The sequence below is a fragment of the Penaeus vannamei genome, chromosome 9 (genome assembly GCF_042767895.1).
Source record: "Penaeus vannamei isolate JL-2024 chromosome 9, ASM4276789v1, whole genome shotgun sequence".
NCBI classification, from domain to species: Eukaryota; Metazoa; Arthropoda; class Malacostraca; order Decapoda; family Penaeidae; genus Penaeus; species Penaeus vannamei.
The window spans coordinates 34,929,409-34,949,140 of record NC_091557.1 but is presented as its reverse complement, the minus strand read 5'-3'; the positions used below and the strand labels follow the sequence as shown (position 1 = coordinate 34,949,140).

General features: G+C 42.2%; 3 protein-coding genes across 3 annotated transcripts in view; all 3 read left to right on the top strand.

The window, feature by feature from the left end:
- Positions 1-19,732, top strand: part of LOC113799921 (mucin-2-like) — a gene marked incomplete at its 3' end in the record, with an annotated part of 130,127 nt that overhangs the window by 84,037 nt on the left and 26,358 nt on the right. Inside the window, exon 32 of the mRNA XM_070125015.1 lies at positions 11,413-11,652. Coding sequence (XP_069981116.1) covers positions 11,413-11,652 — 240 coding nt within the window. The remainder of the gene's footprint in view (positions 1-11,412; positions 11,653-19,732) is intronic.
- Positions 7,747-11,311, top strand: LOC138862749 (uncharacterized). The gene is made up of 8 exons (XM_070125922.1): positions 7,747-7,780; positions 8,005-8,072; positions 8,268-8,747; positions 9,163-9,278; positions 10,042-10,115; positions 10,624-11,036; positions 11,086-11,192; positions 11,251-11,311. Exons 1-8 carry the CDS (start codon positions 7,747-7,749, stop codon positions 11,309-11,311), a joined length of 1,353 nt encoding a protein of 450 aa, XP_069982023.1.
- LOC138862748 (mucin-2-like) lies at positions 11,894-19,723 on the top strand. The gene is made up of 3 exons (XM_070125921.1): positions 11,894-12,071; positions 12,151-19,491; positions 19,632-19,723. Exons 1-3 carry the CDS (start codon positions 11,894-11,896, stop codon positions 19,721-19,723), a joined length of 7,611 nt encoding a protein of 2,536 aa, XP_069982022.1.

Sequence of the window (19,732 nt, the reverse complement as noted above, 5' to 3'; positions counted from 1 at the left end):
AACGTCTCGGTGGGCGTTCTATGGAGAAATTGTTTCAATAAATCCAATAAATGGCTATAAACCTTCACACCATATGCATAAAACAGAGGATCTACAAATGCTGTCATGTAGCACTAAATAGAGGCAGACTATGAATCTTTGCAGTGAAAAAGATATGGAGCAAATTGTAAGATAAAGCTACTAGAAACAGACGGTTTAAAAACTTCTTGGAATACCTGCCAAGGCAACAACTGTGGAAAGGTAGACTGCCTATGACATTTTATCATATCATTTGCCGTATCCCCCGAATGTCATTTTAACAAGGCAGCATGCAAAAACTCCATTTCCTTAGTGTCCTCTAGAAGACTGGTACTCCCATTCGGAGTCTGATGCATCTGTTGTATTTGCTAGTGATGGGTTTGCCTGGAATTTTAATCGCCCTTTTCCAATCTGCTATCTGAGTCTTTGTCAAAGGCTCATGGGAAAGGGGATTACTTTGTCTCTTGTTTCCTTTGAAACAACAAGGTTTCCCACCAAGACTAGTCGACAATGCCATAATCTCCCCAAGGGAATAACTTCTGCAGCATAAATGTTGAAGCTTGAGAGGCTCTCCCAGTGTTGGCATGTAAATGTTTTTGAGCAAAGAGCTCGGAATATTTTCCTCCAGCACCCCAGTCTGTTCGATCCTGACAGGACTCCAACTCTATGCCAACTCATGCCGAGCCACTGAAGCGATCGAGAGTGGAAAAGGCAGGGAATTTTTTCTGTTGAATGCTATCCCCATATTTTCGCCCTTGGAGATCGTATTTTGGATCATCTGTAAGCACTCCGACCGTGACGTGCTCAAGAGCCAGTCGTCCAGGTACATGAGAACATGTACCCCCATACATCATTAGCTTTGTGAATACTCTTGGTGCTATATTTAGGCCAAAAGGGTAGAATCTTGAACCAGTACTGGGATTCTGCAAATGCAAATGCCAGATACTTTCTGAGTCGGATGTTTATTGGCACATGATAATACGCATTTTGTAGATTTAGGGAGGCTAGAAACGTGCCCCCTTTTTTAGAGCCAGACGTTTCATCTGAAAATATTGAGTGGTAATAAATATGTTCAGGTTTGACAAGTGTAGTACTAATCACATTTGCGAGGCGTCTGTTTTGGTAACCTTGAACAATCTGTTTAGGTAGACTGGTTCTGAAGTTTCTTCTAATGCACTGGGACTTGACTCATAATTGAAGGATTCACCTTTACTGGATATGAAATCTTGTGTATGGGAGGAGAATGGTTGAACTTCCACTCCCAGAACAGGCCCCATCTGACAACTGACCTTGCCCAACCTTGAGGCCAGAACTCTTGGCAACCCAGGAGACGTCCCAGCACTCGAGAGTCATTTAATGTTTCTTGATGGGATAGAGGAACGGGAAACAATGCCTCTTGTATGGGAGGAGCGGCAAAAGGAACGACAACCAGAAGAATGAGTCGTCCCTGATGAGGTCGAAACAGAAGCTATACGGGAAGTATCTTGTGATGGTTCCTCCTTGGTTCAGCAATCCAAGGAAAAGAAGGAAAACGTCCCCTTCGAGAAACAGTGGTTTATGGCCTCTAAACGAGAAGGGATTATAGGTATTGCTTAGGGTGAAGATAGGAAGATAAATTTGAATAGAGCGAGGAACACAAGCAGCAAGAGTAGTTACCTCAGACATAGGTCCGAAAGGAGTGGAATAAAAAGATGTCATAGCAATTGTGACTACAAAGGAAAAAAATCTGAATTACTAATGAGCATAGCTTTATGCGAGAAGCAGCAGCATTCTAAATTGAAGGCCTCCATAATAATGCAAGTCAATCCAAGATCTCAACCATACGAACAAAGGTTAGTGAAGGATTCCACAGGTCTGGAGTCATCAACAATTTTGCTGCCTCTCTTGTTAAAAGTGATAGTCTTCTAAAACATAACCAGAGAGCCGGATCATCCAATAATTTGTCTATATAAGAACCCCTGACTCGTACAGAAGGTTCGTGTTCAGGGGAGGAAACTAAGGTGGCGAAAGAAGCTAGAGTCACCCATGTGGCTTACTGTGGGAGAAGAGGTAGGTTCATTGTCTGAAGCTCGGGATGTTCTCAAATAAAAAAAAATAATTGCCGATCTGATCAGTGTCTAGTTTCCAGTTATCATGGAATAAATACCAACCTTCTGGCATAGCTTCCGGTTGAAAAGCAAAGGAAGTAGGTTCTTCATCTAACTGATCCTCATCTTGTACTGTCAAGTCGATCTCTTCCAGCTCAGCACAATTTGCTTATTGTTCTGGAGAAATAATGTGTTCACCTTGGTCTCAGTTTTGAGTAATTTTCTCCTGAGGGCAAATATCATAATGTAGTCTCTGAATAATGCCGTTGGAGCAACTGCATTGTAAGAGCCTCTCCATCCCTTAAGGATCTCTGAAGCTTGGAGTTGAAGGGGTAGGTGAGTGTGATCTTGCATGAGTATACCTACAAGAAGACCGTTCCCTAGAAGAACAGGCCGTGGTGATCGAGACCTCTTATTACTAGAGCTGCCTAAAGAGGAAGCCTATGGCACACAATGATTTCTCAATATTAGCAAGAAGCTTGTCTGTGAATGATGTAAAAGGAGGTTCTAGTGAAGATTACAAAGTCTTAGCTTGCTCCTCATCTAAGTAAGGCGTCGAAGGCCCAGGGACTTCTAGTCAGTGATGGTCTTCATCCTATTCGAAACCACTATCTGAAAGCGAATGCCCAGCCATCCGTGACTGTTTCAGGTTCAATATTTGAATCATCTCAAAAGACTCATACGACAAGATGTGTCCCCAACTTCTTAAACGATTCTGCTGCTTTACTAAATCTCTTCTTCAGATTATACTCTGGCAAAGTCGATGTGGGTGGACCTGTTGTATGATAGGCGCACACTGTAGATGTGGCGCGCATGTGTCACGCTTTGACGGGGCAAAGACACGCTCCGTAGTACAGGATGCATGAGATGTACAACCTGTGTGACTATCGTCTCCTATCTTCACCCGGCATGATTATTAATTCCTCTTCAAACACTTCTACGGGCCAGGGATCTCGTACGTGCCAGGCACCGAACGGAGCTGTAGAGAGAAAATATATATGATGCACGTGTCATAGAGCCGCCTCGTATGGTCCAAGGCATGAAGCAAGCACCGAACGCGCTGTATAAGAATATATAAATAAGGCATGTCATAAAATTAGTCCCATGCGGCTCAGAACACTATAAAAGTCTCGTACGGCCCAGGGCACATGGCAGACACCGAACGGAGCTCGACTGTGATATATATATTATGTATAAGGCACAAAACAACCTCAGAAGGTCCTGAGAAATGTGCGAGAAGGTACCAAATGTGCAATAACATTAAAACATCCAAATATTCCACATAAAATCAAAAACAGGGAAAGGGATTATAAATATAAACAAGAATAATCCCAGTCTAAAGAAAGACTGAACAGGTACAAACTGATCAGAACAAATGATAGGGAGAAAAAGAAAACAAATGAATAAGGAATAAAAGTCGAAAAAAATAAATAAATAAACAGGGAAGCGTCATAGCCACCCTCAATCCGCGGCGTGCAGAGAAAAAACACAGTCAATAATACAATTCACGATAAAACATAATAAGTAAGTATCATCAGAGACGACCAATAAAAAGAAAACTTGCAGGGCCGACGCAAAGACATCACCTGCAACCGTTGATTGAAAAGGACTGACGAGGCACACTGCCGCCGGCTACTGCGGGAGGGGGGGGGGGGTTAGGGAGGGTATTTGCTTATTATTGGAACGCGCGGGATTTTCAATTTTGTTTTCGACTTTTCCCTGGTTGCCCAGCCGTTGCTTGTAACGATCATTTTTATTGGCCAAGGTTTGATTCCTTTTGGGGACGCCTTGGGCTAGCTACCTATAGGGCCAGCTGAGTTGGACGAAAATCTTCAATTTACATGACGCGCAGCGGTCATACTAATCCTTTTCCAATGAACGTGTCTGCAGCTTGAGATACGAAGGACCGTCGTGCATGTCTACGTGCATGAGAGCGTGACAGGTCTCTATGGTCTCTGCGGAACGGAAGATAGTTCCTCAGATTACACAGACCGGTCGGGAGCAGTAGTCTCTGATTTGACATCGTTCGCCAATTCTTGGAAGGTAAGCTATGAAGGAGAGGAAGGAAGAGAATGAGGATGGGTGAGAGAGAGAGAGAGAGAATGAGCATGGGTGAGAGAGGAGAGAGAAGAAAAGATAGAGAATGAGCATATGAGAGAGAGAGAGAATGAATGAGGATTGATGAGAGGGGAGGGAGGGAGGGAGAGAGAGAGAGAGAGAGAGAGAGAGAGAGAGAGAGAGAGAGAGAGAGAGAGAGAGAGAGAGAGAGAGAGAGAGAGAGAGAGAAAGAGGGAGAGAGAAAGAAAGAAAGAAAGAAAGAGTGAGAGAGAGAGAGAGAGAGAGAGAGGGGGGGGGGGGAATAAAATGGGTGAGAGAGAGAAAGAGACACATGGACGGAGAATTGGAGTAACAGGAGAGGAGGGAGTGGGAGGGGGACAATGAGGAACGATACAGGATTGAGAGGAAGAGAGAGTGAGAAAGTCTGTATATTTTGGGGACAATGACACTTTATAAATCTTGTGTGTGTGTGTGTGTGTGTGTGTGTGTGTGTGTGTGTGTGTGTGTGTGTGTGTGTGTGTGTGTGTGTGTGTGTGTGTACACACACACACACACCTATATATATGTGGATATATACATATATATACATATATATATACATATATATACATTTATACATACATATATATATATATATATATATATATATATATATATATATATATATATATATATATATATATATATACATGAATAGAAAAACACTGTACCGTGTTGATACTATGGTAGAAAAAAACAGAGTGCCCAAACTAGATTTATTAAAGAAAGTGAGACAACAGTTTCGGAATCGCCCTCGATTCCATCTCTTACAATTATTGTTATTAATATTTTAAAATTCTCGTTCTTCTTTTTTCTGTTGTAATTATCACTTTCTTCAATAAATCTAGTTTGTGCATTGTGGGTTTTTCTATCATATATATACATATCTACACACATATATATACATATATAAACATGTATAAATAAATATTTATATATATATACATATATATATATATATATATATATATATATATATATATATATATATATATGTGTGTGTGTGTGTGTGTGTGTGTGTGTGTGTGTGTGTGTGTGTGTGTGTGTGTGTGTGTGTGTGTGTGTGTGTATGTGTGTAATTGGACACACACACACGCACACACACACACACACACACACACACACACACACACACACACACACACACACACACACACACACACACACACACACACATACACACACACGCGCGCGCGCGCGCGCGCGCGCATATGAATACATCTGTGTGTAGATATGTGTACCCACCCAACCACACACATACACGTGAGTTGTATGCACATAGATAGACAGATATCAGAATTGGCAAAGGCAACACCGTAGCAAGTCGCGCAAAAATACCTTTTTCTGCAACTAATGCAAAACCTTTTTTCAGACGGAAGATCAAACTGTGAATCCCTCTTGCTCTTCTGGGAGAAAGAAGAGATCAACGAGCGAGGCAAGTCATGGGCTTCCGTAATTGTTTCCTATTTTTCCATCAACATGTTTCAAACGTGTTGATATCATGCTGGGAGAGAGAAACAAATGAACAGATAAATAAATCGACTAAAATAATAGTTCATCTATGTGTATTTCATTCATTCATTCTTTTTCATCAGAGTGCACAATGTACATTGGACTCCACCAAGACAGACGAGTTCACCACCAAATGTACTAGCACGGTGTACAGTACTACATATCTAGGGAATACTGTCGACGGTGACGCGGCTCTGGTGTTGATAGGTAAGTTATTATTGATTTTATGATAAAAATAAGGACAAGAGATGGTAGATGGTGATGATCGATATAATGATTACGATGAGGATGATGATGATGATGATAATTTCGATGATTATGATGATGCTAATAGTAGTAATGATAATGATAATAGTAATAAGAGAGATGATACTAATTATTGTTATTATTAGCATTTTAATTTTATCATTATTATCATTACTATTATAACTATGAAAAAATAAGAATGAAAAAGGTAAATGATAATAATGGCTCTAAAAATTACGACAAAAGTAATAATGATGATGATTATAGTATCAATAAGGGAAAATATGGTGAGGATCATAATAGAAATTAAGATGATAATAATGATAACGATAATGAAAATCCTAATTTAGCAGTGATGATAATAATGATGATTATCATTATTATCGTTCTTATCATTATTATTCCTATCATTATTTTCCATATTATCATTATCATCAGCATCACCATCATCATTATTTCTAGTATCATTAATATCATTATTGTTATTGTTATTACAATAATCATTGTTATTGTTATGATTATTATCATTATCGTTACCGTTATTGTTATTGTTATTATTGCCATTACTAATCATCATTCCTATTACAATTATTATCATTAATATTTTAAAGTTCTCGTTTTTTTCTGCTGTGATTATCACAATGAAATTATAATCATTGTCATACATAGCTGATATATGCTTTACTTACAAAAGTTGCACTAAACGTAGCCTTATCTTTATGTGATTATGATTGTTATAAAACAATCCCTATTGTTACTCGACACTCACTCTGTTAACGACGACTTTCAATCTTAAAGCTGCTTGCGAATTCGATCTGTGCATGGTGTACCTCAGCACAAGCAGCGACGCCGCCGTCGACGCTTACTTGGTCAACGACGTCGTCCCAACGGTGCAAGCATTTATCGGCACTTGTAAGTTTTTTGCGCAGTATTGCAGTATGAGTAATGTCGATCCTCGATTGTTTATGGAAATTCCTGGTGTTTCCTTTTCTGTTGTAATTCTTCCTCACTTTCTGTCGTGTGTACCTATGGTGTCTGCTTCCTTCATTTCATAGTGACAGAACTGTTTTTTTTTTTTTTTTTTTTTTTTTTTTTTTGTAAATACAATGCTCAATTTATTACTAAACCGTAATTCTTAAGTAGGTATTACAGTGCTTAATTCTTGCTACACATTAAAACCTTTAAATTAGAAATTAATTATCATTACTAACGGCTTATTTAATGTAATGCTTCCTGAGTTACGTATTTAGCTATCAAGATGAAAATTTGTTTGTTGCAGTTAACCTTTCGACAGAAGCGCCCACATCGACTCTTACATCTACCATCAGTGCAACGACAACTGAGGAAGGTTTGTTAATGGTTATGTAATGGCCTTTGGATATTTCCCAAATGTTCTGGTTCATAGTTAATCGGTTCCATACCAAATCGATCAAAGCGTGTACCATGGTTTAAGCATGGTTTTAAATCCAGTCCCTAATTTGACTACAGCTACCATCTCTCTCTCTCTCTCTCTCTCTCTCTCTCTCTCTCTCTCTCTCTCTCTCTCTCTCTCTCTCTCTCTCTCTTATTTTTTATATGTTTGAAAAGGCGCAGCTTTGTTTGGAGTTAGTTATTCATGCGTCGTCGGCAAAACGCCAGACAGTTCCTTAGTCTCTTACAGCGACATGTTAGAGTCAGAATAAGCAACACCAACTGTCAAATAAAAGGGCGTTTCTTCTGTGGGTTGGTGCCCCTGAGAAAATATCATGTGACTCATCAATGGGCTAATCAATAACCCCATAGAATGATGTATTGCATATCTTATGAGGCTGTCACAGGATGTATACTAGATATACGGTAGTAAACAGATGATGTTGAGATATGTTAGTGGATATTTAAAGTTGCTGGTATTCTTCATTCTTTCAATAAGTTAATGATCGTCAAACATTTTAGGGGAAATCCTGTATTGAGATTTAATGGACATACAAATCATTTTTAGTATATATAATCTTCGTAAGATCACAGGGGAATAACAAATAACGCGACATTAAATCTAACATTTCAGCAACAACAGTTCCTGAAACAACTACTACTTCAGCAACTGTCACGACTTCAACTCCTCAGACAAGTACTGTTGCAGCTACGACAACCACTTCAGAACCTCAATCAACCACGGCTTCAGCTACCACAACCACTTCAGAACCTCAATCAACGACTTCAGATATCACTACTTCAGAACCTCAAACAACCACTACTTCAGAACCTCAATCAACCACTTCAGAACCTCAAACAACCACTGCTTCAGCAACCACTACTTCAGAACCTCAGACAACAACTGCTTCAGATACAACCACTTCAGAACCTCAAACAACCACTGCTTCAGCTACCACAACCACTTCAGAACCTGAAACAACTACTGTTTCAGCTACCACAACCACTTCAGAACCTCAAACAACTACTGTTTCAGCTACCACAACCACTTCAGAACCTGAAACAACTACTGTTTCAGCTACCACAACCACTTCAGAACCTGAAACAACTACTGTTTCAGCTACCACAACCACTTCAGAACCTGAAACAACCACTGCTTCAGCTACCACAACCACTTCAGAACCTCAAACAACTACTGTTTCAGCTACCACAACCACTTCAGAACCTGAAACAACTACTGTTTCAGCTACCACAACCACTTCAGAACCTCAAACAACCACTGCTTCAGCTACCACAACCACTTCAGAACCTCAAACAACTACTGTTTCAGCTACCACAACCACTTCAGAACCTGAAACAACTACTGTTTCAGCTACCACAACCACTTCAGAACCTGAAACAACTACTGTTTCAGCTACCACAACCACTTCAGAACCTGAAACAACTACTGTTTCAGCTACCACAACCACTTCAGAACCTGAAACAACCACGGCTTCAGCTACCACAACCACTTCAGAACCTGAAACAACTACTGTTTCAGCTACCACAACCACTTCAGAACCTGAAACAACTACTGTTTCAGCTACCACAACCTCTTCAGAACCTCAAACAACTACTGTTTCAGCTACCACAACCACTTCAGAACCTCAAACAACTACGGCTTCAGCTACCACAACCACTTCAGAACCTGGAACAACCACTGCTTCAGCTACCACAACCACTTCAGAACCTGAAACAACTACTGTTTCAGCTACCACAACCACTTCAGAACCTGAAACAACTACTGTTTCAGCTACCACAACCTCTTCAGAACCTGAAACAACTACTGTTTCAGCTACCACAACCACTTCAGACCCTGAAACTACTGTTTCAGCTACCACAACCACTTCAGAACCTGAAACAACTACTGTTTCAGCTACCACAACCACTTCAGAACCTCAAACAACCACGGCTTCAGCTACCACAACCACTTCAGAACCTGAAACAACTACTGTTTCAGCTACCACAACCACTTCAGAACCTGAAACAACTACTGTTTCAGCTACCACAACCACTTCAGAACCTGAAACAACTACGGCTTCAGCTACCACAACCACTTCAGAACCTGGAACAACCACTGCTTCAGCTACCACAACCACTTCAGAACCTGAAACAACTACTGTTTCAGCTACCACAACCACTTCAGAACCTGAAACAACTACTGTTTCAGCTACCGCAACCACTTCAGAACCTGAAATAACTACTGTTTCAGCTACCACAACCACTTCAGAACCTGAAACAACTACTGTTTCAGCTACCACAACCACTTCAGAACCTGAAACAACTACTGTTTCAGCTACCACAACCACTTCAGAACCTCAAACAACTACTGTTTCAGCTACCACAACCACTTCAGAACCTGAAACAACTACTGTTTCAGCTACCACAACCACTTCAGAACCTGAAACAACTACTGTTTCAGCTACCACAACCACTTCAGAACCTGAAACAACTACTGTTTCAGCTACCACAACCACTTCAGAACCTGAAACAACAACTGTTTCAGCTACCACAACCACTTCAGAACCTCAAACAACTACTGTTTCAGCTACCACAACCACTTCAGAATCTGAAACAACTACTGTTTCAGCTACCACAACCACTTCAAAACCTGAAACAACTACTGTTTCAGCTACCACAACCACTTCAGAACCTCAAACAACTACTGTTTCAGCTACCACAACCACTTCAGAACCTCAAACTACTGTTTCAGCTGCCACAACCACTTTAGAACCTGAAACAACTACTGTTTCAGCTACCACAACCACTTCAGAACCTGAAACAACTACTGTTTCAGCTACCACAACCACTTCAGAACCTGAAACAACTACTGTTTCAGCTACCACAACCACTTCAGAACCTGAAACAACTACTGTTTCAGCTACCACAACCACTTCAGAACCTCAAACAACAACTGTTTCAGCTATCACAACCACTTCAGAACCTGAAACAACCACGGCTTCAGCTACCACCACTTCAGAACCTGAAACAACAACTGTTTCAGCTACCACAACCACTTCAGAACCTGAAACAACTACTGTTTCAGCTACCACAACCACTTCAGAACCTCAAACAACTACGGCTTCAGCTACCACAACCACTTCAGAACCTCAAACAACTACTGTTTCAGCTACCACAACCACTTCAGAACCTGAAACAACTACTGTTTCAGCTACCACAACCACTTCAGAACCTGAAACAACTACTGTTTCAGCTACCACAACCACTTCAGAACCTCAAACAACTACTGTTTCAGCTACCACAACCACTTCAGAACCTCAAACAACTACGGCTTCAGCTACTACAACCACTTCAGAACCTCAAGCAACCACGGCTTCAGCTACCACAACCACTTCAGAACCTGAAACAACTACTGTTTCAGCTACCACAACCACTTCAGGACCTGAAACAACTACTGTTTCAGCTACCACAACCACTTTAGAACCTGAAACAACTACTGTTTCAGCTACCACAACCACTTTAGAACCTGAAACAACCACGGCTTCAGCTACCACAACCATTTCAGAACCTGAAACAACCACTGTTTCAGCTACCACAACCACTTCAGAACCTGAAACAACAACTGTTTCAGCTACCACAACCACTCCAGAACCTGAAACAACTACTGTTTCAGCTACTACAACCACTTTAGAACCTCAAACAACTACTGTTTCAGCTACCACAACCACTTCAGAACCTGAAACAACTACGGCTTCAGCTACCACAACCACTTCAGAACCTGAAACTACGGCTTCAGCTACCACAACCACTTCAGAACCTGAGGCAACCACTGCTTCAGCTACCACAACCACTTCAGAACCTCAAACAACCACTCCTTCAGCTACCACAACCACTTCAGAATCTCAAACAACTACTGTTTCAGCTATCACAACCACTTCTGAACCTCAAACAACCACGGCTTCAGCTACCACAACCACTTCAGGACTCCAAACTACTGTTTCAGCTACGACAACCACTTCAGAACCTCAAACTACTGTTTCAGATACCGCAACCACTTCAGAATCTCAAACAACTACGGCTTCAGGTACCACAACCACTTCAGACTCTCAATCAACCACAGTTTCAGGTACCACAGGTACTTCAGAACCTGAAACAACCACTGTTTCAGCTACAACCACTTCAGAACCTCAAACAACAACTGTTTCAGGTACCACAGGTACTTCAGAACCTCCAACAACCACTGCTTCAGCTACAACCACTCCAGAACCTCAGACAACTACAGGTTTGTATTTTTGAAATGCATCTTATTACTAAGTTGCCTCCTTTCATACATTTTAATGTATGCTTTAAGCATTTCAAGGATTTGGTATTTTCTTTATAACAACAAACATATTCATCTCCTTGTAGTTACTTTGTTCTCTCATCATTTAATATTACTCAAGTATTATTAAATGTTGAGGATTTGGCCTACCATCCAAATAACAGGCTATGTCACTAAATCTCCTCTACCATAGACTATTAACATGAAATACAGTACAGCCACCACTGCCACTCCAAGCTACAATTGCCATTTCAGTTACTACAGCGTCAGCCACACCAACAACCACCACACATATTACAATTTCCTCAGCTCTACAGACAACTACCGGAACTACAAGTACGATCTCAGCGTTACAGACAACTATTACTACTTCAGCTTCCGCAAAGACTTCCGTCCCTCAAATAAGTACTACTTTAGCCACAGCAACAACCTCAACTCCTATAACAATTACCTCTGCAGGTACAATTACAAATACTACTTCGGAAACCACAACTCCAGCCCTTGAGACAGCTACTTCAGTAACTATCCTGACCTCAGAGCCTCAAACAACTACAACTTCAGTAACCACAACTTCAGAACCTCAAACAACCACTGCTTCAGCTACAACAACCACTTCAGGACCTCAGACAACCACTGTTTTAGCTACTACAACCACTTCAGAAATTCAGACAACCACGGTTTCAGCTACCACAACTACTTCAAAAACTCAAACCTCTGATTCAGTTACTACAACCACCTCAGAACCTCAAACAACTGCTTCAGCAACCACAACCACTTCAGAACCTCAAACAACTGCTTCACCAACCACTACTTCAGAACCTGAATCAACCACTGCTTCAGCAACCACTACTTCAGAACCTCAATCAACCACTGCTTCAGCAACCACTACGCCAGAACCGCAGACAACTGCTTCATCAACCCCAACCACTTCAGAACCTCAAACAACCACTTCAGAACTTCAGACAACTGCTTCAGAACCTCAATCAACCACTGCTTTAGGTATCACAACCATTTCAGAACCTCACACAACCACTGTTGCAGTTACAACCACTTCAGAACCTCAAACAACCACTGCTTCAGCAACCACAACCACTTCAGAACTTCAGACAACAACTGCTTCAGCAACCACTACTTCAGAGCCTCAAACAACCACTGCTTCAGCAACCACTACTTCAGAACCTCAAACAACCAGTGCTTCAGGTACCACAACCACTTCAGAACCTCAAACAACTACTGCTTTAGCAAGCACTACTTCAGAACCTCAGACAACAACTTCAGAAACTCAAACAACTAATGTTTCAGCTACCACAACCACTTCAGAACCTCAGACAACTGCTTCACCAACCACTACTTCAGAACCTGAATCAACCACTGCTTCAGCAACCACTACTTCAGAACCTCAATCAACCACTGCTTCAGCAACCACTACGCCAGAACCGCAGACAACTGCCTCAGCAACCACAACCACTTCAGAACTTCAGACAACAACTGCTTCAGTAACCACTACTTCAGAGCCTCAGACAATCACTGCTTCAGATACCACAGCCACTTCGGAACCTGAATCAACCACTGCTTCACCAACCACTACTTCACAACCTCAATCAACCACTACTTCAGCAACCACTACTTCAGAATCTCAATCATCCACTGCTTCAGCAACCACTACTTCAGAACCTCAGACAACTGCTTCAGTTACAACCACCTCAGAACTTCAAACAACTGCTTCAGCAACCACAACCACTTCAGAACTTCAGACAACAACTGCTTCAGCAACCACTACTTCAGAGCCTCAAACAACCACTGCTTCAGCAACCACTACTTCAGAACCTCAAACAACCAGTGCTTCAGGTACCACAACCACTTCAGAACCTCAAACAACTACTGCTTTAGCAAGCACTACTTCAGAACCTCAGACAACAACTTCAGAAACTCAAACAACTAATGTTTCAGCTACCACAACCACTTCAGAACCTCAGACAACTGCTTCACCAACCACTACTTCAGAACCTGAATCAACCACTGCTTCAGCAACCACTACTTCAGAACCTCAATCAACCACTGCTTCAGCAACCACTACGCCAGAACCGCAGACAACTGCCTCAGCAACCACAACCACTTCAGAACTTCAGACAACAACTGCTTCAGTAACCACTACTTCAGAGCCTCAGACAATCACTGCTTCAGATACCACAGCCACTTCGGAACCTGAATCAACCACTGCTTCACCAACCACTACTTCACAACCTCAATCAACCACTACTTCAGCAACCACTACTTCAGAATCTCAATCATCCACTGCTTCAGCAACCACTACTTCAGAACCTCAGACAACTGCTTCAGTTACAACCACCTCAGAACTTCAAACAACTGCTTTAGCAACCACAATCACTTCAGAACCTCAAACAACTGCTTCAGCAATAACCACTTCAGAACCGCAGACAACTGCTTCAGAACGTCAATCAACCACTACTTCAGGTATCACAACCACTTCAGAACCTCACACAACCACTGTTGCAGTTACAGCCGCTTCAGAACCTCAAACAACAACTGCTTCAGCAACAACCACTTCAGAACCTCAAACAACTGATTCAGCAACAACTACTTCAGAACCTCAAACAACCACTTCAGAACTTCAGACAACTGCTTCAGAACGTCAATCAACTACTACTTCAGGTATCACAACCACTTCAGAACCTCAGACAACAACTGCTTCAGCAACCACAACCACTTCAGAACCTCAGACAACAACTGCTTCAGCAACCACTACTTCAGAATCTCCAACAACCATTGCTTCAGCAACCACTACTTCAGAATCTCAAACAACCACTGCTTCAGCAACCACTACTTCAGAGCCTCAAACAACCACTTCAGAACCTCAAACATCAACTGCTTCAGCAACAACCACTTCAGAACCGCAGACAACTGCTTCAGCAACCACAACTACTTCAGAACCTCAAACAACAACTGCTTCACCATCCACAACCACTTCAGAACTTCAGACAACTGCTTCAGAACCTCAATCAACCACTGCTTCAGGTATCACAACCACTTCAGAACCTCACACCAATGTTGCAGTTACAACCACTGCTTCAGCAACCACAACCACTTCAGAACCTCAGACAACAGCTGATTCAGCAACCACTACTTCAGAACCTCAGACAACAACTGCTTCAGCAACCACTACTTCAGAGCCTCAAACAACCACTGCTTCAGCAACCACTACTTCAGAACTTCAAACAACCACTGCTTCAGTTATCACAACCACTTCAGAACCTCAAACAACTGTTTCAGCTACCACAACCACTTCAGAACCTCAGACAACAACTGCTTCAGCAACCACAACCACTTCAGAACCTCAGACAACAACTGCTTCAGCAACCACTACTTCAGAATCTCCAACAACCATTGCTTCAGCAACCACTACTTCAGAATCTCAAACAACCACTGCTTCAGCAACCACTACTTCAGAGCCTCAAACAACCACTTCAGAACCTCAAACAACTGCTTCAGCAACAACCACTTCAGAACCGCAGACAACTGCTTCAGCAACCACAACTACTTCAGAACCTCAAACAACAATTGCTTCAGCAACCACAACCACTTCCGAACCTCAAACAACCGCTTCAGAACTTCAGACAACTGCTTCAGAACCTCAATCAACCACTGCTTCAGGTATCACAACCATTTCAGAACCTCACACAACCACTGTTGCAGTTACTACCACTTCAGAACCTCAAACAACCACTGCTTCAGCAACCACAACCACTTCAGAACCTCAGACAACTTCTTCAGCAACCACTACTTCAGAACCTCAGACAACAACTGCTTCAGCATCCACTACTTCAGAGCCTCAAACAACCACTGCTTCAGCAACCACAACCACTTCAGAACCTCAGACAACTTCTTCAGCAACCACTACTTCAGAACCTCAGACAACAACTGCTTCAGCATCCACTACTTCAGAACCTCAAACAACCACTGCTTCAGGTACCACAACCACTTCAGAACCTCAATCAACTACTGCTTTAGCAAGCACTACTTCAGAACTTCAGACAACAACTTCAAAAACTCAAACAACTACTGTTTCAGCTACCACAACCACTTCAGAACCTCAGACAACTGCTTCAGCAACCACAACCACTTCAGAACCTCTGACAACTGCTTCAGCAACCACAACCACTTCAGAACCTCAGACAACAACTGCTTCAGCAACCACTACTTCAGAATCTCCAACAACCACTACTTCAGAGCCTCAAACAACCACTGCTTCAGCAACCACTACTTCAGAGCCTCAAACAACCAGTGCTTCAGCAACCACTACTTCAGAATCTCCAACAACCACTGCTTCAGCAACCACTACTTCAGAATCTCCAACAACCACTGCTTCAGCAACCATTACTTCAGAAACTCAAACAACCATTGCTTCAGCAACCACAACCACTTCAGAACCTCAAACAACCACTGCTTCCGCAGCCACTACTTCAGAATCTCCAACAACCACTGCCTCAGCAATCACTACTTCAGAATCTCAAACAACCACTGCTTCAGCAGCCACTACTTCAGAACCTAAAACAACCACTGCTTCAGCAACCATTACTTCAGAAACTCAAACAACCATTGCTTCAGCAACCACAACCACTTCAGAACCTCAGACAACAACTGCTTCAGCAACCACTACTTCAGAATTTCCAACAACCACTGCTTCAGAAACCACTACTTCAGAATCTCCAATAACCACTGCTTCAGCAACCACTACTTCAGAATCTCCAACAACCACTGCTTCAGCAACCGCAACCACTTCAGAACCTCTAACAACCACTGCTTCAGCAGCCACTACTTCAGAACCTAAAATAACCACTGCTTCAGCAACCATTACTTCAGAAACTCAAACAACCATTGCTTCAGCAACCACAACCACTTCAGAACCTCAAACAACAACTGCTTCAGCAACCACTACTTCAGAGCCTCAAACAACCACTGCTTCCGCAGCCACTACTTCAGAATCTCCAACAACCACTGCCTCAGCAATCACTACTTCAGAATCTCAAACAACCACTGCTTCAGCATCCATTACTTCAGAACCTAAAACAACCACTGCTTCAGCAACCATTACTTCAGAAACTCAAACAACCATTGCTTCAGCAACCACAACCACTTCAAAACCTCAGACAACAACTGCTTCAGCAACCACTACTTCAGAATTTCCAACAACCACTGCTTCAGCAACCACTACTTCAGAATCTCCAACAACCACTGCTTCAACAACCACAACCACTTCAGAACCTCAAACAACAACTGCTTCAGCAACCACTACTTCAGAGCCTCAAACAACCACTGCTTCAGCAACCACTACTTCAGAATCTCCAACAACCACTGCTTCAGAGCCTCAAACAACCACTGCTTCAGCAACCACTACTTCAGAATCTCCAACAACCACTGCTTCAGCAACCACTACTTCAGAAACTCAAACAACTATTGCTTCAGCAACCACAATCACTTCAGAAACTCAAACAACAACTGCTTCAGCAACCACAACCACTTCAGAACCTCAAACAACAACTGCTTCAGCAACCACTACTTCAGAGCCTCAAACAACCACTGCTTCAGCAACCACTACTTCAGAATCTCCAACAATCACTGCTTCAGAGCCTCAAACAACCACTGCTTCAGCAACCACTACTTCAGAATCTCCAACAACCACTGCTTCAGCAACCACTACTTCAGAAACTCAAACAACTATTGCTTCAGCAACCACAATCACTTCAGAAACTCAAACAACAACTGCTTCAGCAATCACAACCACTTCAGAACCTCAGACAACAACTGCTTCAGCAACCACTACTTCAGAACCTCAGACAAGCACTGCTTCAGCAACCACTACTTCAGAAACTCAAACAACAACTGCTTCAGCAACCACAACCACTTCAGAACCTCAGACAACAACTGCTTCAGCAGCCACTACTTCAGAACCTCAGACAACAACTGCTTCAGCAACCACTACTTCAGAAGCACAGACAACCACTGCTTCAGCAACCACAACCACTTCAGAACCTCAGACAACAACTACTTCAGCAACCACTACTTCAGAACCTCAGACAACCACTGCTTCAGCAACCACTACTTCAGCAACTCAAACAACCACTGTTTCAGCAACCACAACCACTTCAGAACCTCAGACAACAACTGCTTCAGCAGCCACTACTTCAGAACCTCAGACAACAACTGCTTCAGCAACCACAACCACTTCAGAATCTCAAACAACCACTGCTTCAGCAACCACTACTTCAGAACCTCAATCAACCATTGCTTCAGCAACCACTACTTCAGAACCTCAGACAACAACTGCTTCAGCTACCACAACCACATCAGAACCTCAGACAACAACTGCTTCAGCAACCACTACTTCAGAACCTCAATCAACCATTGCTTCAGCAACCACAACCACTTCAGAACCTCAGACAACAACTGCTTCAGCAACCACTACTTCAGAACCTCAATCAACCATTGCTTCAGCAACCACAACCACTTCAGAACCTCAGACAGCAACTGCTTCAGCAACCACTACTTCAGAACCTCAATCAACCATTGCTTCAGCAACCACAACCACTTCAGAACCTCAGACAACAACTGCTTCAGCTACCACAACCACATCAGAACCTCAGACAACAACTGCTTCAGCAACCACTACTTCAGAACCTCAATCAACCATTGCTTCAGCAACCACATCCACTTCAGAACCTCAGACAACAACTGCTTCAGCAACCACAACCACTTCAGAACCTCAGACAACAACTGCTTCAGCAACCACTACTTCAGAACCTCAATCAACCATTGCTTCAGCAACCACAACCACTTCAGAACCTCAGACAACAACTGCTTCAGCAACCACAACCACTTCAGAACCTCAGACAACAACTGTTTCAGCAACCACTAATTCAGAACCTCAATCAACCACTGCTTCAGCAACCACTACTTCAGAACCTCAATCAACCACTACTTCAGAACCTCTAATAAGCACTGCTTCAGTAACCACTACTTCAGAACCTCAAACAACCACTGCTTCAGCAACCATTACTTCAGAAACTCAAACAACCATTGCTTCAGCAACCACAACCCCTTCAGAACCTCAAACAACCACTGTTTCAGCTACAACCCTTTCAGAAACTCAAACAACCACTGTTTCAGCTACAACCCTTTCAGAAACTCAAACAACCATTGTTTCAGCTACAACCCCTTCAGAAACTCAAACAACCACTGTTTCAGCTACAACCCTTTCAACCACTGCTTCAGTTACCACAACCACTTCAGAACCTCTGACAATTGCTTCAGGAACCACTACTTCAGAACCTCAATCAACCACTGCTTCAACTACCACAACCACTTCAGAACCCTTAACAACCACTGCTTCAGCTACCACAACCACTTCAGAACCCTTAACAACCATTGCTTCAGCAACCACAACCACTTCAGAAATTCAAACAACCACTACTTCAGAACCTCAAACTACTGCTTCAGCTACAACTCTTTCAGAATCTCAAACAACCACTGCTTCAGAACTTCAATCAACCACTGCTTCAGTTACAACCACTTCAGAACCCCAAATAACCACTGCTTCATCTACCACAACCACTTCAGAACCTGAAATAACGACTACTAAAGCTACCATAACCACTTCAGAACCTGAAACAACCACTATTTCAATTACCTCAATTACAACCACTATAGGTACTACCACGACTTCAGCTCCTCAGACATTTATAACCTCAGCTTCCACAACTCCCTCAGAAACACAAACAACAGGTTTGTACCTGCTATGTCCACTTCTTTTTTGTTATCATTTTTATTTATCTTTTATTTATCCATTTTTCGTTCAATTATTTGCAATTCAGGTGAGCCATTTTTCTTAATAAACTCTTTTCTTGTGTCCTTTGAAATTCAAGAAACATATTTATGCCCCAGGATTTACACTGATCTTTCATCTTTTAATGTTACTGAAGTAGTATTAAATGTTGAGGATTTGGCCTCATGCTAGGTCATTATA